Source organism: Phalaenopsis equestris, unplaced genomic scaffold (genome assembly GCF_001263595.1).
Source record: "Phalaenopsis equestris unplaced genomic scaffold, ASM126359v1 Scaffold000513, whole genome shotgun sequence".
NCBI lineage: Eukaryota > Viridiplantae > Streptophyta > Magnoliopsida > Asparagales > Orchidaceae > Phalaenopsis > Phalaenopsis equestris.
In genome coordinates this window covers 5,602-33,232 of record NW_018164953.1, presented here as the reverse complement: position 1 = coordinate 33,232, position 27,631 = coordinate 5,602, and the positions used below count along the sequence as shown (strand labels likewise).

At 31.7% G+C, this 27,631-nt stretch overlaps 2 protein-coding genes across 6 annotated transcripts; one reads left to right on the top strand and one right to left on the bottom strand.

Annotated features, from left to right (window-relative positions):
* The first annotated feature begins 499 nt into the window (after positions 1–499).
* On the top strand, positions 500–3,347 carry LOC110028507 (pentatricopeptide repeat-containing protein At3g22690). The gene has a single exon (XM_020730382.1). It carries the CDS (start codon positions 572–574, stop codon positions 3,095–3,097), a length of 2,526 nt encoding a protein of 841 aa, XP_020586041.1. The 5' UTR covers positions 500–571; the 3' UTR covers positions 3,098–3,347.
* A 116-nt stretch (positions 3,348–3,463) lies between these two features.
* Positions 3,464–27,410, bottom strand: LOC110028508 (UPF0690 protein C1orf52 homolog). Of its 5 annotated transcripts, none has more exons than XM_020730383.1 (4): positions 27,202–27,410; positions 14,657–14,837; positions 9,927–10,125; positions 3,464–4,201 (listed from the first exon to the last, which is right to left on the bottom strand). In XM_020730383.1, the coding sequence occupies exons 3-4, from the start codon at positions 10,072–10,074 to the stop codon at positions 3,804–3,806; spliced, it is 546 nt and encodes a 181-aa protein (XP_020586042.1). In that variant the 5' UTR covers positions 10,075–10,125; positions 14,657–14,837; positions 27,202–27,410; the 3' UTR covers positions 3,464–3,803. The 5 variants fall into 5 exon arrangements, with proteins under 5 accessions (XP_020586042.1, XP_020586044.1, XP_020586047.1 ...); XM_020730385.1 differs by having other exon boundaries at positions 14,702–14,837; XM_020730388.1 differs by having other exon boundaries at positions 27,264–27,410.
* Between the last annotated feature and the right edge of the window lie 221 nt (positions 27,411–27,631).

Sequence of the window (27,631 nt, the reverse complement as noted above, 5' to 3'; positions counted from 1 at the left end):
TCACTTAAGGCTCATTTGAAATCAATTTTATTTTTTATTTTTAGTTATTAAATCATATTTACTTAGTAAAATTTTATATTTTATATTTTTTATTTCTAAAACAAAAAAAATTTTGGTGCTCTGAATATTTTAAAAAATAATCATACGTTAATCAAATATATTTTTGTTCCGAATCAAAACATAAACAAAACTAAACTAAAAAAAATAACATACATTGTTGAAATTAAAATTATATATATATAATATTTTTAGCATTTTTAATGTTTAAATATTATAATTTCATTTAATTAACACATAAATAATAGAGAATTACATACATAACACCCCATTCTTATGGATTTACGTCACAACTAAACTTTCATTTTTACAATGATTATGAATGGAAAAGATAGATTTGATTATTAAAAGATGATAATAAGTATAATTTTTCATATGATAACATAAAAATTTTACCAAATTAATTTGTATGATTATGTTAAACTTATTTCGGGCACGACATTTTACCCATGGATCCTTCCAAAACCAACTGCGCCAAAACACCACATGTTAGCTTCTACACCAATCCAGCCTCATGGCAGCCAACTCCATCTCCCCTTCTGCATCTCCCTCCTCTTCCCAAGACATACCCATCTTCTTCCATCACACTAAAACCGTCGTCCATCATCTCAAATCCAGCAGAAGCATCAAAGAAATCAAGCAAATCCACTGCCAAATCACTAAAATAGACCTCCTCCCCTTCCCCTCCTCCAACCTCATCTCCGCCTACTGCAACGCAGCCACAGCCCAAAGTCTAGACTACGCTCTCAAAACCTTCTTCCTCTTCAACGAAGAACATGAATCCAACCTCTTCCTCTGGAACTCACTAATCAGAGGATTCTCTTCTGCTGGTTATGTCTGCCAAGCCATTCAGCTTTTCATTCAGATGGTTGATGGAGGGATCATGCCTGACCGCTTCACCTTCCCTCCTCTCCTATCTGGGCTCACAAAGGCTTTAGCTTTTCGAGGAGGAGGATCGCTTCATGGGCTCCTGTTGAAGCTCGGAAGCCATGGAGGAGTGCAAGATGACATTTTTATACAGAACTCATTGATACATTTCTATGCAGAGCAGGGTCGGCTTGAATGCGCACACAAGGTGTTTGATTCTATGCATGAAAGAAATGTGGTTTCATGGACGAGCCTTATTGATGGGTATGCTCGTGGAGATGATCCAAGGAAGGCCGTGGATTTATTTTGGGATATGGTTGCCGAAGGTAGAATTGCTCCCAATTCGGTTTCTGCGGCTTGTGCCATCTCTTCTTGTGCAAGGTTGCAGGATTTAGAGAGTGGAAAGAGGGTTTTAGCCTATGCAGCTGAGTCAGGAATGGAGTTTAGTATTATTCTGGTGAACACTGTTGTTGATATGTACATGAAATGTGGAGCTGTGGAATTAGCAGAGAGGATATTTCATGAGTGTGCTGATAAAAACATTGTTCTTTGGAACACGATGCTGTCAAATTACTCTCATGGTGGAATGGCGCAGAAAGCTGTGGCATTATTTAATGAAATGTTGATCTCAGGAATGAAACCAGACCGGGTAACAGTTGTTACAGCCATTTCAGGATCAGCACAGCTTGTTGGGGAAGGTATGGCTGGGAGAAGATTTCATGGTTATGTATTGAGGAATGGCTTAGATGTGTGGCCTGATGTTAGCAATTCAATTATTGATCTATATATGAAGTGTCGGGAACTAGATTCAGCTTTCCGAGTGTTCGACCGAGTGAAACAGAAGACTGTGGAGTCCTGGAACAGAGTCATTCATGGATGTATCAGAAATAGTGATTGGACTTCTGCTTGGAAGTATTTTGAGGAGATGCCAGGAAGAGATCAGGTGTCTTGGAACACAATGATTGCTGCACTGGTGCAGGAAAGCCAGTTTGAAGAAGCCATCTCACTTTTCAGGGAGATGCAGAGTTCAGGAATGAGGCCTGACAGAGTGACAATGGTGAGTGTTGCTTCAGCTTGTGGTTATTTAGGGTCTCTTGATCTTGCTAAATGGACCTGCGCCTATATCATCAAAAAGATTAAAGTTTCCATTGACGTCAAGCTAAACACTGCATTGGTTGATATGTTTGCTAGGTGTGGTGATTCCAAAAGCTCTATGAAAGTATTTGACAGAATCCTGAACAAAGATGTTTCGGCATGGACAGCAGCAATAGGAGCAATGGCGGTTGAGGGAAATGGGAGAAAGGCGATAGAGCTTTTCTCCGAGATGATTAAAGATGGAGTTGAGCCGGATAGTGTGGTCTTTGTTCAAGCGCTGACAGCATGCAGCCATGGGGGCTTGGTTGAAGAGGGCTACATGTTCTTCCAGAGCATGAGGAAGGATTACGGATTTACACCACATATCGTTCATTATGGCTGTATGGTTGATCTTTTGGGGAGATCTGGACTAATAGATGAAGCTAGAGAACTCATTGAGAGCATGCCTATGGAGCCCAATGATGTGGTCTGGGGAGCATTATTGGCTGCTAGTTGTGTTCACCATGATTTTGAACAGGCGGAGTATGCAGCCAAGAAAGTTCTGGAATTGGCGCCAGATAGAAGTGGAATCCACGTGCTGCTCTCAAATTTATATGCTTCAGTAGGGAGATGGAAGGAGGTTGCAGCAGCAAGGTTGTCACTTAAAGATAAAGGAATAGGGAAAATACCTGGTTCATGTGTAATTGAAATTGAAGGAATGATCCATGAGTTCACCTCTTCTGATGAGTCACATCCTCAGATGGAGCTGATCTCTGAGATGCTACAAGAGATAAGCCATAAACTTTCGCTAGCTGGTTATGCTCCTCATTTGGATAAGGTTTTGCTGGATGTTGTTAATGAGGAGGGAAAGGAGTACCTTTTGAGCCGGCATAGCGAAAAAATGGCAGTTGCATTTGGTCTCATTAGCACGGGCAGAAAAATCCCAATCCGTGTCATTAAGAACCTTCGAATTTGCTCTGATTGTCATGCATTCATGAAGCTAGTGTCGGCAACTTATTGCCGAGAAATCACAGTCAGAGATAATAATCGGTTCCATCATTTTGTGAAGGGGAAATGTTCTTGCAGGGATTTCTGGTGACCGAATTGATTTTGACAGTGCTTATTAGAAGTACAGACAATATTCTGCAATGGTTTATAAGACAACAGTCATGCATGAAGTGGAAATGAATTTTGAACTCCAACAGGGGGAAAGCTGAAGAAGCCTGTGGCTCGGAATGGCTTGTCCCTAATAAATTTGCAGAGTACAATGGTTTACTCAACAACACTGATCTCTTTAATAAGCCTAGATGTTTTGATCCTACTTTTGCTGAGGTTCAAAGCCATTGAATGTTGCATATCATGGGACCAACTAGTAATTGTATGTTCTGATAACTTCACATAACTGCAGCAAATTCTATCAATTTATAAAGAAAAATAAAATGTAGAACTCATTTCAAGCATTAATTATTCAAAGCACCTGGTCTGTTCAATCAATACAATCTCAACAAAAAAATTTTAAATACACTTTCCAATACACTATTTGGTTCTCTTTCAAGCAACCTAAAACAGAACAAATTTTGCTGGACAATTGCAATGTGGCCCGCAAAATTGTAGTTGAAATTACTGATGATGTACACTTGTTATTATCCTTCAAGTATATGCTTCATATCGCACTTCTATCACTCCATAAACAAGTAAAAGATGTTCATTTCAGTTAACAGGAATCATCACACCCAAATAGGTTCTAATAATTTCTCATGTTGCAATTTAACAGAACCTAAAAAATTGCCAAAGAGAAGCTACTGTCATGAATCAAAGCCAGAGTAGACACCGCTATCCCTCAAAAGCCTCTTCTCTTCTTCCACGTAATTCTTTCCCCTGCTTGCCTGTCCAAGGTCTCTTTTCCTCTTCTCCTTCTGGGAGAACGATGCTTTCTTGTCCTTCTTATCCAATTGCAGATTTACCTGCACATGCAGAGGATCTTTTCCATGAGCAGCAGCTCTGGTTCGCTCTCGCTCTTCGAATGGCTCCTCTGTCGAATTATTTCTCTCATTTCCATCTTTTCCTGTTGACCATGACCAGTTTTGTTCTTTCTCCTCAACCCTAGGAGGAGGAACCTTCAGCACTGAAGGACCACCATGATATCCATGCTTGCTTAAAGCTTCATAGTCTATACCACCAACTTTCTTCTTTTTGATGTTGGCTGCAGATAACAGGGTAACAATGGCAAGTAATCAAAAGAAAACCATTTTAAAACAGTTCTTTGACATTGATGCTTTAAGAGAATAAATAGTAAGTCAAAGTGAAGTTGGAAGTAAAAACTTAAAGAGCCTAAATTTGCCGATGTGCTTCATGTAGTTGGGATGGGTTGATTACGGAAGGCAAATGGGACAGAAGCGCATAGTTTAGCTAAAAGAGTTGAAGAGATAGTGAGTCTGTGGTGTTAAAACAGAGCCAGAGGCTCAGATGATGGTCTGAGCCTCTGCTGGATGAACTATCGAATCCAATGGCTGTTGTTCAGTAAGACTGTAAAACTCCCGGATCTGCAGTTTTACAGGAATTTTGGCGACATAATGCAAAGGCATCCTATATGAAAACTGCTTCCCAAGTCCATTTTGGTCCAACCAACATTCCCCTTTATGATATAGTGCATCGTTCATAATGTTTTTCTTGTTTATTGCAACAGATATGACAATTACGAATAAGAGAAATTAATTATCACATTAACTTGGAGATTATATATTTTAATAAAAATTTCACTGAAGATTGTGAAAATATGATTGATTTTAGTGGCCTTAATATTGTAAATAATAACAAAATTTTTTATTTGCATTAGCAAAAAAGAAATTAAGGAGACTTTAAAGAAAATAAAGTACGGACCATGCATTAGCAAAAAGGAAATTAAGGAGACTTTAAAGAAAATAAAGTACGGAAAACTAGAAGAATCTGATAATACTCTAATAGAAGTGTGGAAATGTTTTGGAGATCTGAAAACTTTTGGCTTATGAAACTTTTTTTATATAATTTTAAAACTAAAAAGATGTCTATTGAGAGGAGAAATAATCTTTTGATTCTTATTTTTAAGAATAAAAGAGATGCACACAAGTGTGGAAATTATAGAGGAATTGAGTTAATGTGTCATACATTAAAGTTATGTAAGAGAGTAATTGAACATAGGTTACGGGGTGATACAAAAAATTTCTCAAATCAGTTTGGTTTCATGTCGGGCAAGTCTACAATGGAAGCTATATATTTATTGAGAGGTTTAATAGAAAAGTATAGAGTAAGGATGATCCATATATGATTTTTGTTGATGTAGAAAAAGCTTATGCATAAAGTTCTCTTGCTCTGGAGAGTTCTAAAAAAAGGTGTTGATATTGCTTATATTCAAGTCATCAAAGATAAGTATATAGAGTCATTACTTGTGTCCGAGCACAATAAGGACTAACCAAGTATTTTTCTATTCCAGTTGGCTAAATCAGGGAACGACTTTAAGCCCATATCTTTTTTACTTTAGTTATGGATGTTCTTACTAGAAGTTTACTAAAGAATGTAACTTGTTGTACGCTTTTGATGATGATATCCTTCTTGTGGATAACACTAGAGAGAGTTTAGAAATAACATGAATTATGGAGGTCAACTTTAGAGTCTGAAGGCTTCTGTTTTAGTAAATCTAAAATTGAATAAATGGCATTTAGTTTTAGTAATGGTAGATCTACTGGAGGGGTTGTGGCAATGGGTAATCAAGTCATTTAAAAAAGTGAACGTTTTAGATATCCCAGGTCTATTATTCAAAGTGATAGCAATATAAATGGAGATGTTATTAGTAGAATTCAAGTCGGATGGTTGAAGTTGAGGAATGCATCGAGCCAATTGTGTGATAGAAAAGTATCGCTTAAGCTTAATGAAAAATATTATAAGATAGTGGTGAGACTTGCAATGTTTTATGGCACATAATGTTGGCCTATAAGAGACAAGCTTAAAATTAAGGTAAGGTTGTTGAGATGAGAATGCTCAGGTGGATGAGTGGTTTTATACATGGAAACAAAATGTGAAATGAATATATCTGTGAAAGGTTTGGAGAACCTTAGTGGCAAACAAGATTAGAGAGTCGCCTTAGATTGTTTGATCACATTAAAAGTTGACCATTTGATGATCCCGTTAGGAGTGTAGATATTTTAGATTTGAATAATGCTAAGAAATGTAAAGGAAGATCTAAAAAGAATTGGGCATGTTTTCTAAAAAATTATCTTAATTTATTAAAATTCAATGAAAATAAAACACTCAATAGGATACAATGGAGAGAAAGGATTCACGGAGCCCACTTAGTAGGATAAACGCTTGTTGTAGAGAGAGAGAGAGAGAGAGAGAGCCGCTTCAAGGCTTCCATCTCGCCTCGAGATAGATATAAAGAGAGAGAGAGAGAGAGAGAGAATTTGTTGGTTTAACGAGATAGATATAAAGAGAGAGAGAGAGAGAGAGAATTTGTTGGTTTAAAACACTTGATGGTCTGGCGCTTGGAAAGAACCTCCTTCATTTGAATTTTCTGCTTTCTTAAAATTAAGAAGAAATGATTGTAACTTCTTATTTATTTATTTATTTATTATTTATTCTTTTTTTGGGAACAAATTTGTCGTAAAGGAGCACTGCTATATCTATATACAGCAGAGCGCAGGCAAAGAGCCGTTCACATATATCCATGCCTTTGCTATCGAACTCTACATTACTACGACTGGTATCATTGGCAGGCAACATAAAAAATGAGCAAACAAAGATGTAATGAAGAATTGAGTAAATATTAGGCGGTTAATAACATTTTAAGGAATTAGCATAAAATGATTATATTAAAAGAGGATGTAGAAGACGCATCTATTACAAATGACTTTGTAACCAACAACAATAATAAGAACCACTGATAAATTAATGTGATGGGAATGTAAAAGGAAAAAGTGTAGAAAAAAAGGCAAACTGTCTTGAAATGTAAGGCTAAAACACTTGCAACACTAAGTAGGAATGAATGCCAAACAAGGAATTTTAAGGTTCCACTAAAAATTCGGTCAAGGTCAATTATTTATTAACTACTTTTACTTAGCTTCAATACAACAATCTTTAAAAGTAACAAATACAAAAAATGACATGGCAAATCACAAAGAAGATAAACCAAATCCATTTGGAAGCATGAACTTAGGAGCAATTGCAGTTTAATCTAATAAATCAGAGAAGGATGTTTAACGCTACTCTTTAGATCCTCCTAATTGGTTAATCATACAAAATTAGGAATTCAAGCTTGTCCACAGTGCTGGTAATTTGTGGCAGGATCGTGCTATTCAAAGCTTAATTCTGCGAAGGTTAGAAAAGAACCACTATTTGAAACTTTAGAAACGAAGATAACTAGAATGACGCTGCAACAAAAATCTTGATGAGTGGATCTTCTTTTGGATCATCTTCTTGTTCTTCATTTCCTTGAGTTCACCTTTGAGAAGTGAATGAATTGAAGAGAGTTGTTTTGAGAGAGGAAGGAGGCTAAAGGGGGTCTATTTCCTATAGAAACTGAGGGGGGAGTTGGAAATATGGATTAAAGAGAAGTTTACCGGACAGTATAATTTCTTTCTAATTTACATAAAGAAATATTTGTATAAACCTCTTCATATTTGGGTTATTGGGTGAAAAAAATCAATAGTTTAAAATGTTGGCAAAAAGGAACAATTATTTACAGCATCTCACAAACAAGGCAATTAAATCTAACATCATAATGTAAATTCACAAAGTTAAATTCAAGGCTTAGGGTTTCTTGATGAGATGAAATGCCTAAATCATGCATAAAGTTGAATCCAAGGTTCAACAAATTTTAAATCTGGACAAATTTATTCTCCCTTAATACGCAATTAGAGATGAACAAAATCTGCTTAAGCTATATTGTATTCAATGTATCTCAGAAAACTTGCATAGAAGCTAAGAATATAAAAGTACCACACACACACACCACACACACACACACACACAATAATAGTAGAAATCGGATTGTGCTAGATTTGAAAAAAATGAATCATTAGATGAAATCAGATTGTGCTAGATTTGAAAAAAATGAATCATTAGATCAAACTTACTGCATATAATAGAGAATGTGAACAAGAAAATAAAAAATACTAAATAAGAAATCATATCTTATACTGATCGAAAAATGATTTACCCAAAATTTCACAAGGCTGAAATTTATTCAAACAAAATATAAATCAAGTGAAATGTTTTTATATGCCTAGAGCTCCACCCAATTTTCATAAAAAATAATAATAATAATAATAAAACCAAAATATTAGACTCATTAGTCATCAAATACCAAGAAGCCTATATGAAACAGGCACACAGGTCACACATAACTAAGGATCAACACCTTCAGCAAGCAGAGCTGTAAGGGACAGGCTAAGGGTCATCATAAGTTTAGCAAGTCACAACAGCTAGCTAAGGAATGAACCACGTTAGTCATAAGTCATGCAAAATTAACATAAAAAAGTGAAAATAACTGTTACTCAAAAACAGCCGTAGACAATAAAGTGAGAGATGAGAGAAATGGAAATTAAAAAATCTAAAAAATCCAATAATAACAGGGTATGCATCAATATGTTGGGCTCAAAATATTCGAATCTCATGAGTTATTCAGCTAATAATTATCAAGTAAATATGTATATGGATTTATAATAGAGAAATCCATGAATCATCACTAGAGTCAACTTTCCACTTTATTAAATGTCTCAAGTATCTACCATCAAAAGTAGAAATAAATTATCTTTAATAATTAACTTTAAAAATGAGATTAGTAAACAAATTTGAGAGTTAAGAGTAAATGATATATTGGATGCAAATCTTGAAGTAAATAGAGGGATAATGATCCATGGAGTAACTTATGATGCACAGTAATAAAAAATTGGAGTAATGCCAACACTTTCCAACATATAAGCATTTGAAGCATTATGTATAATTTTATATGGCCTTCCTTTCTAGAAGTTAATTTCTTGAAGCTTTTGTAGGAATACTTTCAAGATTTAGAAGTATCATTACCTTTATCACCTAATTTGAAGAACGCATATCTCTACTTCGAATCTTCAACAAACTTAGAATGGTCACCATTCCAAAGTAAACTTCCTACAAATACTTTCATGCAAACGATATGATACCACAAGTAATAAACATGCTAAAAAAACTAGTACGCTATTAATGAATACTAATGAATGCATTATAAATAATTAATAGAGAAATAAATAATAAAGAATAATTAAAATAAATAAGATATGCTTATATGGAAGAAACAATCTCTTTAAATAAATAAGAAAAATTAGCTTAAATATTTACAGTGATAAATTATGCACTTTAAGTTTGACCATATTGGAGTTCTAAATTTGAAGTTTTATTTTAGGTAATAATCATTAATAAATCTTTAGAAAGGTTGATGTAATTTGACTCTTTCTATAATATGTTTTTTTTTATGAATTTGTGAATCAAAAAATCAAGAACAAAAAACAAATTTGATTTTAGTCTGATCATTTATCACAGGAATAACATCAACAAATAGTTCATCAAGATTTGCGCTATTAAATTGTTAAATGTTACGCCGATGTCTAGCCTAAAGGAAGTTTTGTCTTTTGTACATTTAAGGGCAATTTAGTCTTTTATTATTATTATTGCGGGTATAAATAGATTTATTATGTTTAGGGTTAAATTTATGCATGAGATTTAGGGTTTTAATAAATGGATTTATTCTTGTGAGTCTTAGATTTAGGGTTTGGGAGACAATTTCTACCCATCGAACTACAGGAATTGGGAGAGATCACCTGCCTCTTCTATGTTACAACTCCATGTAGAAAAGCTACAGAAATATGGTATAAATAAATGAATGATGTCATAAACAAACGAAGACGTGGAAGTAAATATACCTTCTGACATGGTATCCATGATGTTTTTAGAATCTCCAAAATGTTTGCTGTTCTTTTTTCTATCAAGCTTATCATCGTCAGAATCTGAATCTGAAGAATCATCGGATGATGCAGATGCAACTTCTTTCCAAGAGGCTGGCCTTTTCATCTGTAACACGCTTAAAGCATGCACAAAATCTTGCAATAAAAGTACCTAATCCTGTAAAATAAATACAAAACGGGCATACATAACTAAGATGTGTGACATCATTGTATTCAAATTGCTAAAAAGTAGGTATGATCATAGGACCAACCATGCTATGAAGTAAATTATTAAATTAGTTTCAAAATACTCATGTACTATACTAAACAGTCAATAAATACTATATCCAGTATGACCCGAAGTTCGTGGATTCAAGTAATGAAATAACCTCTCTGCAATGAATCTTGATAACTTTGGCATACAAGTATAAAGATTCAATTGTTCTTGGAGTGGAAAAAACACGCCCAAAGTATTCAACCTTTATGATGAGACATTAAACTATGAGCTAAAATTCACTGAGGTTAATCTACAACATCATCTCAACTTCAAGAGGTACTTAATTATTATTACATTTTTAACGAATTTATGGCCTTTGATCAAGCAATATAAAAAGATGAATGATATGTAATATTCTTAACCGACAATATCACTCTTATTGAATTCTTTTTAAACCAAATCATTGAATTGTTCTAAACAAAATAATACATTCATGAAAGTCACAAATTTCATGAGATTTGAGGACTCGTAAACCATAAATTCATGAATCTTTAATCAGACTATAAGGACCGACTTCTAAGATACTATTAATCTTAATGAATTGCTGAATCAATGTGGAAGTCTACTAAATTAAGTAAGCTCTTCCTTTTCAAGTGTAACTTAAATTAAATTTGCCAATATTGATTTTCCGTTTGAATATTATATTATTGAAAAAAGGAAAGCTGATGAATGCAAATAAATGACAAAAAAGGATTGTAGCCCATCTGATTCAAGATGAGCATGAAATAATTTAAAAAAATAAGAAAAATAATTTTCTAAGTCAACTCTTTGAGTTGCAAAAACACTTGCTCCAAATAATGGTATAAATGATACACTCAAATAAAATATCATAAACCAATAATTATGAATCATCAAAAGTTGGATAGTGCTTCCAATAAGAGGTAATATCAGAGAGTTATTTAAAATAAATCGGTAGGGATTGGTGTTGCGTTTTAGTTGCAAAACACAAGTAAACTTGACTTAAATTTATATTAAAGAAAAGGATGAATAACTTGTAGAAGATGAATGTTGATATCAAGTAGAACATGGGTGTGCTTTCTAGTTTCAGTTTCCTTTTATTATTGTTAATTTTTTTAGCTCACTAGCATTGTCCATTGTTCACATAACATGAACGCGTAGAGAGTCCAAAATATAATATTTGAATTTAGAGTTATAACATGGTTTAAAGCGGTGGATGAAATTTATACTTGAATGTGATGATCATATTACATTCTGGAATTCTTTGAAGGTTTGAAGATTTTATGGAGATGTTATTAATTTTATGTCTGAAAGAGTTGCAAAAAAATATTCAGAGGGGTTTTTCTAGAGTTGGATGAGGAAATTCTGGAAATTCTTCTTTGAAGGTTTGAAAATTTTATGGAGATGTTATTAATTTTAGGTCTGAAAGAGTTGCAAAAAAATATTCAGAGGGGTCTTTCTAGAGTTGGATGAGGAAATTCTGGAAATTCTTGAAATAGATCGGACTAGGATTTTATTGAGAAGTGGTAGACTATTCAAATCTGTGAACTGCTTCTCATTTATATTTGAAATAAATGGTTGATGATTTTTAGGGATATTGCTTGTAAATGTTTTGTTGATTTGTATTCAGAAGGTCGTGCTGGAGAAAGCAAGGGGATAGAGAAAGTGAAAGGCGATTCTTCTTTAGCTATGATTTCACTAACCCTATTGTAAAGAGTATATTTGGGTGCTGTAAATTTCAAAGCGACTCTGTCTACAATCTAACCAATGTCATCAATAGAATTCAAAAACGCAAGAAGGAAGGTGTCATGTTTGATCACCAAAATCACCACTATTACAACGTCATGAAACTTCTGGATGAAAATGTGAATTGGGTGTGTTTTAAATTTTTTTCAATTTTAGACTCTTATAAAAACATTTTTTTTTTTGTAGAAGGGTAAGTTGTAGTGATTTATTATAAAGAACTTTAAAAACAACAACCACCTAAAGAACTTTGGAAGCAACAACCACAATAAAAACAAAGCATAAAAAAAGACATACACAAGATTTTTACATGGTTCGGCCCCCTGCCTGCGTCTACGCCTAGCCAACCCGGTTAGGATTCTCTATTAAAACAAAAACCGTGCCCTTCTGGGAGAGCACAAAAACCCTTACAAAAACACCCTTGTTGGTATCTTTATTCCCTGACCAAGTATTACAAGCCCAAGTACTTTCCTCCAACGGAAAAGTAATCACACACCAAACCTTTTACTTTTCACAAGCTCGATACAAAATCCTTACAGCTCAACACAAAGAAAAAGAAAAAGAAAATTCAAGAGATTTGCTCTCACAAAAATAATTATCCCTTGATCACACAACCCCCACAAAAATCAATTCAATCAACAATATCAAAAAAAAAAAAAAATTACTCACAATATTTAAAAGGATGACATGCAAGAGATATGAAATGATAATGGTAACTTATTATAGATGCAGTGGAGGTGGTGGTGATGACCAACACAACATTAATGCTCTTGGGATTTGCAGGTTCTGTCCTTGCTCCTTTTCAGCCTCCTACACAATTCTGGCCTCCTCATTCTACCACTTTAGCCTTTGCCACGCCTTTGGTCCCAAGCAGTCATCTACTATCGCCCTCCCCTGATCATCCAGGCCCCTCTGCTCCCGCCATTTCAAGGTTGTACACATCTGGCCGGTATATATTCAGTCGGGGGAGATTCATGAGTTACTTGAATTTAGAATAAATTGAATTATTTTTTGCTACAATATATAATTAATATTTCTATTTCAAATTCTACCCATCCAGACAGCCCGTTACGTGTATCATGATGCTCTGAATCTCTCCAAAAAGAAGATCCCGATCATGGTTCTAGATATGTGGTTCAGAAAATTTGAGGTAAAATCAGTTGATTTGAATTAGAATTATAATTTTAAGTTATTTCATTATACTAATAAATATTGTTTAATGTTTATTTTGTAGGGGATATTCTACTGGCTACCTGAGCATTAGCAAAACATCCGACATAATTTTGAAGATCGCGCCAAGCATCGATTAAGTGATATGTTCACAACGACCCATAAGAAGGGAGAGCGGTTGATATGGGTTATAAAGGAGATATGGGCAAAATTGGCCAAATTATGGGTCACTCAAAATATCAAAGAAAAAGAGATACAAACAAACAAAATCAAAAGATCGGATGAGGCAGGGGCACCACACTCCAAATTGGAGGATTGTTCCCGTACATAGAGCACTGGAGGAAGTTGGTAAGATTCACATACTCGACAATTCATTAAGACAATTATCTAAAACTTACTATTTTTTTTATATCCACGGGCTCAAAAGCTTGGTCAGCCACCCACTACTATTAATTTGCATATCCAAACGCACTGATGCTCGGAGACATAGCAGTGGGTCTCCGACTTATCCTAGCATGTCTAAGTAAAAAAATTTGATTTTCTACATTTTACTTACATTTTTAATGTAAAATGTTAATTATTCCTTGATTTTAATTATATAGAATGAGTACAAGCACATTCAAGACATGATGAGCCGGAGTTAAAGAGAGAGCCCAACAAACGCTAGTAGTAGTGGTAATCAATTTGCTTCTATGCAGTTTGACTATGAGATTTGGAGGAAGACTACTGGGAAGAAGGGAAAGATACACGACCAAGGTGCAATAGGTATTGTATTTCGGGTCGAGCACTCCCGATGTGCTCAAGATTCGAGGTCGTCGTCATCGGACCATGACGAACTTGTTCGACGAGCTCCATCAGCTACATGAGGGCAATAAAGAGTTGAGGCCATTATAGCACAAATGAAGCATGTTGTAGATCGTCGTGGCAAACGACCTCTGAGTTCAATGCATGAAAATGGCTATGATAAGGATGCCCCATAGGAATTTATGTTTTATATATTGTTTGATATTTGGCCATGATATTCTGCATTTATACTTTTTATTTACTTTTTACAAATTTTTTTTAGATTGACAATTTCGTAGATTTTGTATAATCTATAATAATTCTATTTATTTTCATTATCAATATATCGTTGTGTAATCTGTTGTGTGTTAGTGATGAGTAAATCTTGGATGAACACTTATATTATATTTGTGCAATCTGTTATATGCAGGTATACAAAATGTTACTGTTCTTTTATAATTTTTTTAATTTATTTTAAGTTTGTGTTGAATTTGCGTCTGATTGTTTCGACGCACATTAGTGTCAGCCAAATTTCGACATTAAGTCTGCGTCTGATAAAGTCAAACGATTTTTCCGTAGTCAGATTTTATGTTAACAAAAATCTTGTCGCAACATCCTAACAGTGGATATTTCGAACGCAAACATTAGCGTTGGCAATTCCCAAGAGTAATTGCCTTTGAGACAAGCATTTTTGTGTCGAACATTTTGTAGACATAAATCCGCCAGTAATAAAGCATTGTGTAAGATTTTTATTCTATTACAGGCGCAAATGTCTGACATTAATTTGCAAAATTCTTGTAGTGGTGGTGGTGTTGTTGCTGACCAACATAGCCCTAGTGCAGTGTGCGCACTAGTGTTCTGTGTGAAAGATCAAGAGAAGGTCCTCTTTGTTCTCTTATAATGAATGTTAATCTGAATAGGCCACCGAGGTGGTTTCTCTCCACTCCCACCAGAAGCATCTATAACAGAAACAATAAAATTGATAAATTAATACTAAGAATAAAATAATATAAGTGTAAGCAGTAAATAAGTACAATCACGACACAACAATCTAGAAGTATAAGTAAAAGCAGCAAAAGTGAAAGCAAGATGTCGAATGAAAACAAGAAAACCTCGTAACTAAGTGTAAGTACAACATATTAGGAGCAAAAGTAACAAAAGTAAAAGTCGGAACACGCAGAACAAGAAATGTGAAAAAGTAGAAAATTAATACTATAAGTAAAATTATAATGAAACTAAAACTTCAAAAGATATACCACTCTTAGTATGTTTCATCAAATGAGTTAGTCGATAATGAACTTAAAATTTCTTCATTCATATCATTATCTAACTCATAAATAATTTGAGTAACTTCTTCGTACCCCCGTGATATCCTCAAGAGTAATCATTTCTTCAATAGAATGGAGATGAATACGAAAATCTGACATTTCTTACTCTTGATGAATAGGTTAATAATACTTTGTATCTCAAAAATTCTTCTAGGTTTACTCTTTATAACCACGATCAAATCAATTTTATCTCTAGTTCTACCAGGATATCTAATAAGAAACTTGACTAGCTTGAATAAATTAATTGAATTTTGCATATCTTCTGTTCGTTTTAGCTTCGGTAAAATCATAAGGGTTTAATGTTCATGTATCTCAATTAAAAAGGTATCAAATCACTCGCAGTTGAACATATATACATTGCGCTCAACACAATCTTGACATCACAACTCCACTACTTGAAAAATGCCAAAGTAATTGGTCTTACTATCCGAGTGGGTGTTTCCTCTAACATAAACGTCGGGATTATATACCTTCTTCACTTTATATCAGAAACTCATGTGAAATATATAATTTTTCACATCAAATATCTAATAAGGCTTGATCCATAATTTGGCTGCTCTAATTATGAACATATTACAAATTTTAAAATATTATCATTTTAATTTGAGTGTGTAACTTATGTGTTGATGAATTGAAGAGTTACTTAAACGTAAATATAATTTGAATAATGTCAGAAATTCAACTTCAAATTTTTTTCTCATAACAAAGTCGTCTTCTATGTTTAAATTACTAACAAACAATTTGCTTGCATCATTGTTAGTTATAGGAGTAAGTATAAAATTCTGAGAAATAAAACAACAACAACAAGCCTTTATCCCACTAAGTGTGGTCAGCTACATGAATCATTTTTCTCCATTGCGTCCGATTGAGTGCATATCTTCATTTATTTCTAATAAATTAAAAAATATTTTTTATACAATATATCCAAGTCATACTAGGTCTACCTCTGCCTTTCTTAACATAAGTTGAATCTGAAACATCTACTCTCCTAACCGGATCATCAAATGGTCGACGTCTAATGTGACCAAACATTTAAGATGACCCTCTCTAATTTTTTGCACCAATGGACTAAACCAAACCTATCATGGATATATTCATTTCACATTTTGTCTCTAAGTGTAAGCCACATATCAACCTAAGCATTCTCATCTCGACAACACTTAATTTTATGCTTCTCTTTTAAAGGCCAACATTCAAAGCCATAGAGCATTGCAGGACTCACCACCATCACTCACCACCATCTTATAAATTTTTCTTCAATATAAGCGGTACTTTTCTATCACACAATAGGCCCAAAGCAGTCCTCCACTTCAACCAACCAAGTTGAACTCTACTAATAACATCCCCATCCATATCATCATCAATTTGAACAATAGACTTGAGATATCTAAGGCGTTCACACCTTTAATAATTTGATCATCCATAGTTACAACTCCATCAATAGAGCTACCGCTACTAAAATTACATTCTATGTATTTAGTCTTAGTTCTACTCAAATGAAAGGCTTTAGACTCCGATTTAAACCTCCATAATTCAAGTTTTCTTGAGCTTTTTCTCTAGTCTTATCCACAAGAAGGATATCATCAGTCAAAAACATACACCAAGGTACATCCTCCTGTACATGTCCAGTATGAGCATCCATAACTAAGGAAAAAAAGAAATGGGCTTAAACTTGATCCCTGATGTAATCGAATTGAAATAGAAAAATATTTGGTCAATCCTCCTGCTCGAACACAAGTAACAACTCTACTATACAAATTTTTAATGACTTGAATATAAGTCTTATCAATACTTTTCTTCTCTAAAACTCTTCAAAGGATATCTCTTGGAACCTAATCGTAAGCTTTTTCTAAAACAATAAAAATCATATAAAGATCCTCCTTATTCTCTCTAAACTTCTCCATCAAACCTCTCAATAAATGTATAGCTTCCATAGTAGACCTACCAGACATAAATCCAAATTGATTATGAGAAATCTTTGCAATAAGTCTTAACCTATGTTCAATTATTCTCTCTCGTAATTTTAAAGTATGACACATCAACTTAATTCCTCTATAATGTGCACACTCTTGGCATCCCCTTTATTCTTAAAAATGGGGACCAAAATATTCTTCCTCCACTCCTCAAGCATCTTTTTAGTTTTTAAAATAATATTAAAGAGTTTAGTAAGCCAAGAAATTCCCAACCTATATATTTCCACGCTTCAATTGGGATATCATCAGGTCCTACAAACTGTCCACCCTTTGTTTTCTTTAAAGTCTCATCAACTTCTTTTTCACTAATGTGAGGGTAAAATGAAAATTTTATTATTACTAACGATATTAAGATCGTTATGACTGATCGTATTTTGAAAAACTTTATTAAAAAATTTATAAAAATAACTCACCCATCTATGATAAATATCTTTTTCTAAGAAAAGTCTATTTTGATTTTCATCTTTAATACACTTTACTTAAGTTAAATTTTTATTTTTCTTTTATCTTTATTTGGCTAGTTTATACATATATTTTTCACCCTCTTTAATATCTAATGTATTATAAAGATCACTAAAAACAAAATTTTTAACGTCACAGATTGTTCTCTTATACTCCCTACGGGTCATTTTATATTTTTCCCAGTTCTCTAAGCCTTTACATTTAAACTAATTTTTATAACATAATTTCTGATATTTTATCTTTTCTTGTATATTATTAATCTACCACCAATTTTTATTATAGACACTTTTTCTTTTGATTCTCCAACTATAACTTTTGCCACTTTTTTAATAGAATGATAAGTTTTTTCTAAATCAATAAAATCATATGTAGATCCTCCTTATTCTCTTTGTACTTCTTCATCAAAACTCTCAATAAATGTATAGCTTCCATAGTAGACCTGCCCGACATAAATCCAAACTGATTATGAGAAAGCTTCATATTATGTCTTAGCATATGTTCAATTTCCCTCTCCCATAAACATATCAACTTAATTCCTCTATAATTTGCATTTTTGTGAATCCCCTCTATTCTTAAAAATGGGGACCAACTCTTCTTCCACTCCTCATGCCACTTTTTAGTTTTTAAAATAATATTAAACAATTTAGTAAGCCAAGAAACTCTCAAATCTCCTAAATATTTTCACACTTCAATTGTGACATCATCAAGTCCTTACAGACTTCCTACCCTTGATTTTTTTAAAGCTTCTTCAACTTCTTTTTTACTAATGTTACAGTAAAAACGAAACATTTTATTATTATTAAAGATTATAAGAACACTAAGTTCGGTCATATTTTCATAAACTTCATTAAAAAATTTATCAAAATAACTCATCCACATATGTTGAATATCTTTTTCTAAGAAAATTATATTTTGATTTTCGTCTTTAATATACTTGAGTTAAATCTTTAATTTTCTTTTTTCTTTATTTGGCTAGTTTATCATATATTTTTCGCCCTCTTTAGTAAATAATATATTAATACAGTAAAAACGAAACATTTTATTATTATTAAAGATTATAAGAACACTAAGTTCGGTCATATTTTCATAAACTTCATTAAAAAATTTATCAAAATAACTCATCCACATATGTTGAATATCTTTTTCTAAGAAAATTATATTTTGATTTTCGTCTTTAATATACTTGAGTTAAATCTTTAATTTTCTTTTTTCTTTATTTGGCTAGTTTATCATATATTTTTCGCCCTCTTTAGTAAATAATATATTAAGCTCACTAAAAACAAAATTTTTAGCGTCACGAATTGTTCTTTTAGACTCACTACGGGTGATTTTATATTTTTCTTAGTTCTCTAAGCATTTAAATTTAAACAAATTTTTATAACATAACTTTTTATATTTTATCTTTTTTTGCACATTATTATTCCACCACCAACTATTTTTTTTATAAAAACTTTTCCTTTTGATTCTCCAAGTACATCTTGCCACTTGTTTAATAGTGTTTGTTACTTTATCCCACATGAATTTATTTTTTCATTGACATCTCAAATCTTAAAACCTTGAAATTTACTCATAAAAATAATTTTATTTGTATCTTTTAGGTGTCCCATATAATTATATGACAATAATTCTTAGTACTCTTTATTTTACAACTTCATCTTAAAATTCATAACTAATAATCGAAGTTGAGTACTTAAATCCTCACTTGGAATGACCTTATAATTTTTACATTCTCAACGATCTCTTCTTCTCAACAACAACAACAAAACCTTTATCCCGAGTAGGGTCGACTACATGAATCCTTTTTCTCCATTGCGTCCTATTTAAGGTCACATTTTCATTTAATTCTAATAATATAAGATCGTTTTTTATACAATATGCCCAAGTCATCCTAAGTCTATCATGTGGGCTTAAAAATATGTATACAATAACTGTTACTTCTGTTCGAACAGAATTAGGATTGACCAAATATTTTCCTATTTTGTTTGCTTACATCAGAGAACGGCTTTAAGCCCATATCTTTTTGCTTTAGTTATGGAGAGCCTTACTGGACACTTACATGAGGATGTACCATGGTGTATGATTTTGGCTGATGATATCCTTCTCGTTGATAAAACGAGAGAAAAAACTTAAGAAAAAAATGAATTATGAAGGTCAACCTTGGAGTCTAAAGGCCTTCGTTTGAGTAGAACTAAAACTGAATACATGGAATGTAATTTTAGTAGTAGCTATAGTGACAGAAATGTAGCTATGAGTGATCAAATTATTAAAAGGTGTGAACGCTTTAGATATCTCGGGTCTATTGTTCAAAGTGATGGTGATATTGATGGGGATGTTATTAGTAGAATTCAAGTTGGTTGGTTGAAGTGGAGGAATGCTTCGGGCCTATTCTGTGATAGCAAAATACTGCTTCGACTAAAAGGAAAATTTTATAAGATGGTGGTGATACATGCAATGCTCTATGGCGCTGAATGTTGGTCTTTAAAAGAGAAGCATAAAACTACGTTAAGTGTTATCGAGATGAAAAGGATTAGGTGGATGAGTGGCTTTACACTTAGAAACAAAATGTGAAATGAATATATCCGTGGTGTAGCTCCAGCGACGAACAAAATTAAAGAGAGTTGTCTTAGATGGTTTGGTCACATTAAACGCCGACCATCTAATGATCCCATTAGAAGACTATATGTCTTAGATTTGACTTATGTTAAGAAAGTCAGAGGTAGACCTAGAAAAACTTGGGCATATTGTATAAAAAATGATCTTAATTTATTAGAATTAAATGAAAATATGACACTCGATAGAACGCAATGGAAAAAAGGATTCATGTAGCCGACCCCACTTAGTGGGAAAAAAGTCTGTTGTTGTTGTTGTTGTCGTCGTTTCCTTTATCTTCAAGTAATTATTATGAATTAATTAATTAGAGATATAGATGCTATATCTTTTCTTTTATGTTATTTCATTTTTATTATCTTTCTTATCCTATGATTCATGTAAGGGTATTTATACCCCATTTTTATATCAATAAAATCATTATACTAAATTATGAAAATCTACACTTATCTTGGACTTTATGATAAGTTTTCTTTTTTAAGTCAACCAAAATTATATATAAACCTTCCTTACTCTATAATTTTTCATCAAAGTTTTCAATAAATGTATAGCTTCCATATAGACTTGCCCAACATTAATCCAAACTAATTTTGAAAAATTTTCATATCACGTCGTAACCTATATAAAATTACTCTCCCATTATTTTAATGCATGACATTAACTTAATTCCTTTATAATTTGCACACTCTTGTGCATCCCCTTTATTCTTAAAAAGAAGAATCAATACTTTTTTTCCACTCATCAGACATCTTTTTAGTTTTTTAATAATATTAAAAAGTTTAGTGAGCCAAAAAAATTCCAAATCTTCTAACATTTCCACAATTCTATTGGAATACCATCAGGTCATACTACTTTTTCACACTTCATTTTCTTTAAAGCCTCTTCAATTTCTACTTTACTAATGCGACGATGGAAATAAAAAGCTTTGTTATTATTTACAATATTAACATCACTAAAATCGATCGTATTTTAGCAGGCTTAATTGAAAATTTTATCAAAATATCTCACTCACTAAGAAAATTATTTCTTACTTCATTTTTAATATGTTTTACTTCAACTACATATTTATTTTTCTTATATACTTGTTTAACTAATTTATATTTATATCTTTTTACCTTCTTTAACATCTAATCTATTATAATGATTATTACAAATAGAATTATTAGCATCACAAATATTCTCTTAAACTCCCTACGGTTATATTTTACCCAATTCTCCAAGTTATTACATTTAAATCAATTTTTATAACATAATTTCTTATTTTGTATGCTTTCTTGCATATTATTATTCTAACACTCACTATTTTTATTCATAAGATCTTTTCTTTTTTATTCTCCAAACACATCTTTTGTCACTAATTTAATAGTACTTGTTACTTTATCCTACATATTTTTTATAAACATTTCAAATCTTAAGATCTTTAAATTTATTCATAAAAATAATTATAATTGTCTTTTAAATGTCCTAATCTAATTTTATGATAATATTTCAATGTATTTTTTTTATTTTTCAAATTTTCATCTTAAAATCCAAAATCAATAACTGATATTAGGTACTTGAATTTTCACTATAAATGACCTAACAATCCTTATAGTCTCGACGATCAATTTTTCTCATAAAAAATAATTAATTTATGTTTTATTAGGCCCATCTTAATAAGTGATAATATGTTATTCTCTTTTCTTAAATAAAAAATTAGCAATAATAAAATCATAAGCTACGTAAATACAATATGATTCTACTTTCTCCATTAGTCACTCCAAAATCATAGTTGTTATAAGTCTAAAATTTTTCATCATTCTATCAATACGTCCATTTAAATCTTCATAAAGATTATTTCTTCAAGAGGTATCATTTATATTAATTCTTTTAAATCATTCTATTTTTTTTCTTTTGAATATACATCCAAACATACTTGAGAAACATAAACACTTAAAATATTATGTATCTTAAAATTAACAATAATCTTTAGAGTTATAATTTTATCCATTTGGAAGAAGCTAAGCTGCAAAAACAAATAGGTGCTTTAATTCACAATTCAACTCATCCACTATGAAATTTTGATGCTTTTGAAGAATGGTCAAACAATCTTAAAAAATTAAAGTAAGGAACAGGTTTCTACAACATGATCAAAATGAACAATTAACAGATTATAAAAATTTATGCAATTTCATTTTTAGTTTTCATGCCTTTGAAAAGTAAGAATTTCTACTCTTCATTTTTTTAATAAGAAAACTATTGAACAATTTTGAAAATATAAATCAAGAACAATTGTATTCACTTAAAAATGTCATTTGTTTACAGATGAACTATATTTAACAAATCAAGGAATGGCACGGCTAACAAGATGAATAACATGTTTATATACATAAGTTCCTCAAAAATCAACACCAGTAGTCTTATCCCAAGTACTTGCAGTTAGCTATATCAATTTTCATTCACCAATTATTTCTATAACAACTTTGTTTGACTTCTACATTGCAAAGGGAGTCATTTGAATGAGAAAATAGGACAACTCTTTCCCAAAAATTTTCTTTCAAAAAATAGCTTTTGATAAAGCATAATAGAATTTGTGAGTTGGGAAACAGATTTAAAAACTCACTACTAAAAATAGTAGAAATACATAAACCACATAAAACAAAGCCTAGGTGATGCACAAGATGTAAAATCAATTTTTCATGATTTCTTTACATATGCATCATTTGAACTTTGGACTACTGTCATCCTTCATGACACTTCAAAATTAATTTTATTTACCCAACTTATTTATCTATACATCCTTTGTCTTCATTATATACGTCAAAACCACCTAGATTTATTTTCCACTATTTAGTCTTCAATAGATGCTATTATCACTCTATCCTAAAAAATTCATTAATACAAAATTCCAAATTTTGCCACACATTCATCTTAATATTCTCATTTCTATCATGCTTAAATTGGCTATGAATGATTTATTTATAAATAAGACTCATGTTCATACAAAAAATTCAGCTCAATTGTAGTTATATAAAATCTTCCTTTTAAGTCTTCATGAATATCAATATTTCAAAGGCACTTCTTCATTTTTACCCTCTAACATTAACTCTAAAAATTATAGTTATTTGATTCCCACTTGCTCTTCATTTTTATATACCTTTATTCTTTAACATAATAAATCAAAGCTACACAAACATACCAATGTATCAAACATAGGTATTTGGTTATTATATCACATCACTAAAATTGTATATTTATATAATTAAGCTTAGTTTTTAATAACCTTAAATCAGTTATTTCCTAACATATTCTCTATAGTCATAGATTTTTATGCATTTCAATAAATGACTAATCCATTAGAACCATCTCATTTGCAAAAAGCATACACGAAAATACCTCAATTTAAATAACATTTATAAGTAACTTAATAACCAATATAACAAGATACAAACTTAACGTTCATCCTTGATGTAATTACATGGTGCTAAAATCACTTTGAACAGTCCAAAAACTACTTGTAATGTTACTCAATGTTTCATCATACATATCATTAACTTCGCATGCCTTTGATGAGCTCCTTCTTTTCTAAATGCGTACAAAATTAATTCCCATAGCACATGATAATAAAAGAGCTCCATAAAAATGATATAAATATTTGTTTGTTAATCTATATATATTTCATTAATTTTCATAACATAAAATTCAACTTGATAGTAATTTCTCACATAAAATCAAATATACTTCAATACCAAAATAAATTGTCAAGTTTATAACCCATCAATCTCTTCAATAAATCCAATGAATTACCCATGACTCATAAGCTTAACTATGTTGTGAGCATCATGATTTTGATAATGTCCTTTACTATTAAATATTGGTGCTATACTAATACTTCATTTTCACTAATTTGACATCCATAAGGCCTTAAGTATTCCATTGAAAAAAGTTAAAAAATAGCTAAAATATCACCATAACTCTCCACATCTCAATAAATATCTTATATGGATCTAAAGTTAAAATTTTTAGCTTTATGCATCATCTAAATAGCTAACATGACTTAAAATGTTTATTAAGCTCTCTTGAAAAGATTTCTTCCTTAAAACCATTATCTAATACATCCTTTTAAAAGTTCTTTTGATCATCCTATCTTTAATTGAGATCTCTTGCTATCTTCATCTTTAATGCAACTAATTTGATCGAAGTCTCTAGATTTTATAATTAGTTGCCTCGACTATTTTAAATAATTACATGGTGTAAAAATCATTTTAAACAGCCCACAACTACTTGTAATGTTACTCAATGTTTCATCATACATATCATTAACTTCACATGCCTTTAATGCGCACCTTCTTTTCTAAATGCGTACAAAATCAATTCCCATAGACATGATAATAAAAGAGCTCCATAAAAATCATATAAAGACTTGTTTGTTAATCTTTATATTTTTCATTAAGTTTGATAACATAAAAATCACATTGATAGTAATTTCTCACATAAAATCAAAAATACTTCAATACCAAAATAAATTTTCAAGTCAATAACCCATCAATCTCTTCAATAAATCCATTAAATTACCCATGACTCATTAGCTTAACTATGTTGTGAGCATCATGATTTTGAAAATCTCCTTTACTATTAAATATTGGTGCTAAAATACTAAGACTTCATTTTCAATAATTTGACATCCATATGGCCTTAAGGATTCTATTGAGAAGCGATAAAAAAATAGCTAAAATATCACCAAAACTCTCCACATCTCAATAAATATCTTATATGGATCGAAAGTTAAAAATTTAATCTCCATGCATCATCTAAATAGCTAACATGACTTAAGATGTTTATTAAGCTCTCTTGAAAAGCTTTCTTCCTTAAAACCTTTATTTAATACTTCATTTCAAAAGTTATTTTGATCATCCTATCTTTGACTAAGATCTCTTATTATCTTCATCTTTAATGCAACTAATTTGATCGAAGTCTCTAGATTTTTTTATTAGTTGCTTCAACTACTTTAAATATTTATTTTTCTTCTTTTCTAGTTGGTCACACACACACACACATACATAAATATCGAAAGTTATCCTTTTTTGCATTAATTACTACCCTTTTTAGAATACTTTTAGCTTGCTCATAAGCATTTTAAGAAACAAAACTAGTTACCCCTTTCCGCTCATATTTTCCTCTAAGAATAAATTTCTTTCCTTAAAGTAAAAGTAAATACTATTTATGATTTGGTAGCACTTTGAAAGTAATGAAGTTTTCTTCTTGTTTCTTGAAGTATGTGCTAGCTATTATAAGATTATATTGTTTTGCAGAATTAAATATAACATCCATCAACACATTGTTATCCCCTATTTCATATCCAACATGAATCTTCTTCTAAATTCTACTAGAAGATGTATGAGAATTTTACTCACCCCTAAAATGTATCACTTCCCAGGGTACAAGTTGTAATAAATTATCATTTTTTCTACATAAAAACAATTCCTCAATCTTTCCAAATTTGATTTTGAAAAACTTCTTCCAATCCAACTAGGAAAGTAAAGAACCAATCACATCTAATGTCCTCCTAATAATCAACTTACTAGTAAGCATCATATAACTAATTATACTCACTTCAACAATTTTATTTTTCAATTTTCTTTCCAATCTCATCTTTATCTCATTTCTTATTTTCAACCTTTCCAACAGACATTCCAATAACACTCCCACATGTCTTTAACTTTCTCTCCTTTTAGCTTCAAGCAAGCAATGTTTATTTATTTTCTAATCCTCATCAATATATCCACTAATTCCTTTACCATTCAGTCATAGAATTCCATGTCACTGATCTAATCATAAGTTTAAACAGACTAACCTCACCCATCTTTCACTATAATTAGATTAAGTTATAGTGTATCACTTGTATGTGGCATCCTAACCACTTTCTCCACTGGTGAAATTCCAAAAATTGCAAGCACTTCTTACTATAGTTAAATTAGATCATAGTGCATCACTTCAGAAGAATGTCTTAAACTAGCATATTTTAAATTTGAATTCATTTCATAACTTTTTCTTAATTTTATGATTGATCATTGACTGAACATCAACTTTAAATCTTTCTAATTCAAGACTAGGCCCATTGTTGATGGCTTCTCAAATATAACGACCAATTTATTAAAATCCATAAGTTTAGATTAAATATAATGCAGGTTATCTATATCTTTAATAATAACTTTTTAAATCACACTAGTACACTACCAATTTACTCCTAAGGTTGGCGAACAATAAAATCACTACAATAAGTTATTAAACTTTGTCCCAAGGTACTTCAAGAAAATCAAAATCAGAGATCCTAAATGTTATTATAGAGTTTCCATTAAAATCTCAATAAGACGAAATACTACAATTTTTCAAAGAGATAATTGAATGCTCCTATCTTCTCCTAAAAAAAGAGAAGTCATTCTTCTCATAAGCTTATTGTTAATAGAAGAAAAAATGGTAGAAAAAGATAACAAGTTTGAGCAAATACAGCAAAGAATAGAAGGTACGTTGATAAGATGCTTAGATAAAATCAATATAAAAAAAAAAGAACAAAGCAAGATAGACTGGAGGTAATTTGGACATAAGTCATGACAAAATTTTAGCAAAAATGTGTTCAGTATCTCATGCAGCAATCAAAAAGGATAAATGGAAAATTGGTGCCAATAAAGAAAACCCTAAATAATTGGCATAAGGCTAAATGCCTGTTACGACTTCTGACTATCGAATTTGATAGATCTTACCATAGTTTTCATGGCCAGAGCAACATTAAATCAATTATACTTAGAAATACCAGAACTATAAACATTCAGCATGCCTATTTTCATCGTATGTGGTATGATCTAAACCAAAAACCCAACTTCAATCTCCAAAAAGGAAAAAAAGTCTTCAATCTTCTAGACAAAGAGAAAAACAGAAATTCAGGCAGCAACGAGAAAGATTGACAGAATATTTACGTTTTAAATCGAAATTCAATAATGGAACCGATGAAATCAACACCCTAAAATGGAAAGATCACCAGCTCGCCAAATAGCCCTCCAAAGCACTGCAGCGACGTCTTTCGCCGATTCCTTCTACATTGATTTGTGAGGCTAAAGAAGCATACAAGCCCTAAGGAATCCAGAACTAAGCTCTCTCCACCTTACTATTTTCGTCTAGCTCGATCGCTCGTTCTCGGCTCCCAGAAGCAGGGGGCACTGGGTCAGTGGCACACACTGTAAATTTGGGGTTTTTTAATCAGGGCATTTACATAAATAGACACAGTTCTTGTATATTTACATGTTTAACATCTAAAAATTTATATTTACATATATACCACTCAAAATTTAAAATCACATAAAAAATATTATCATTATTTTTTTAATAAGTTTCTAACGCTAAAATATT

What these genes read in the sequence shown, in the direction of transcription:
- LOC110028507 (XM_020730382.1), top strand. Translation starts at nt 572, where the DNA reads ATGGCAGCCAACTCCATCTCCCCTTCTGCATCTCCCTCCTCTTCCCAA.
- LOC110028508 (XM_020730383.1), bottom strand. Translation starts at nt 10,074, where the DNA reads ATGAAAAGGCCAGCCTCTTGGAAAGAAGTTGCATCTGCATCATCCGAT. An exon ending in CATGGATACCATGTCAGAAG is followed by an intron (nt 4,202 to 9,926) that starts GTATATTTACTT and finishes TGTTATCTGCAG; the next exon opens with CCAACATCAAAAAGAAGAAA.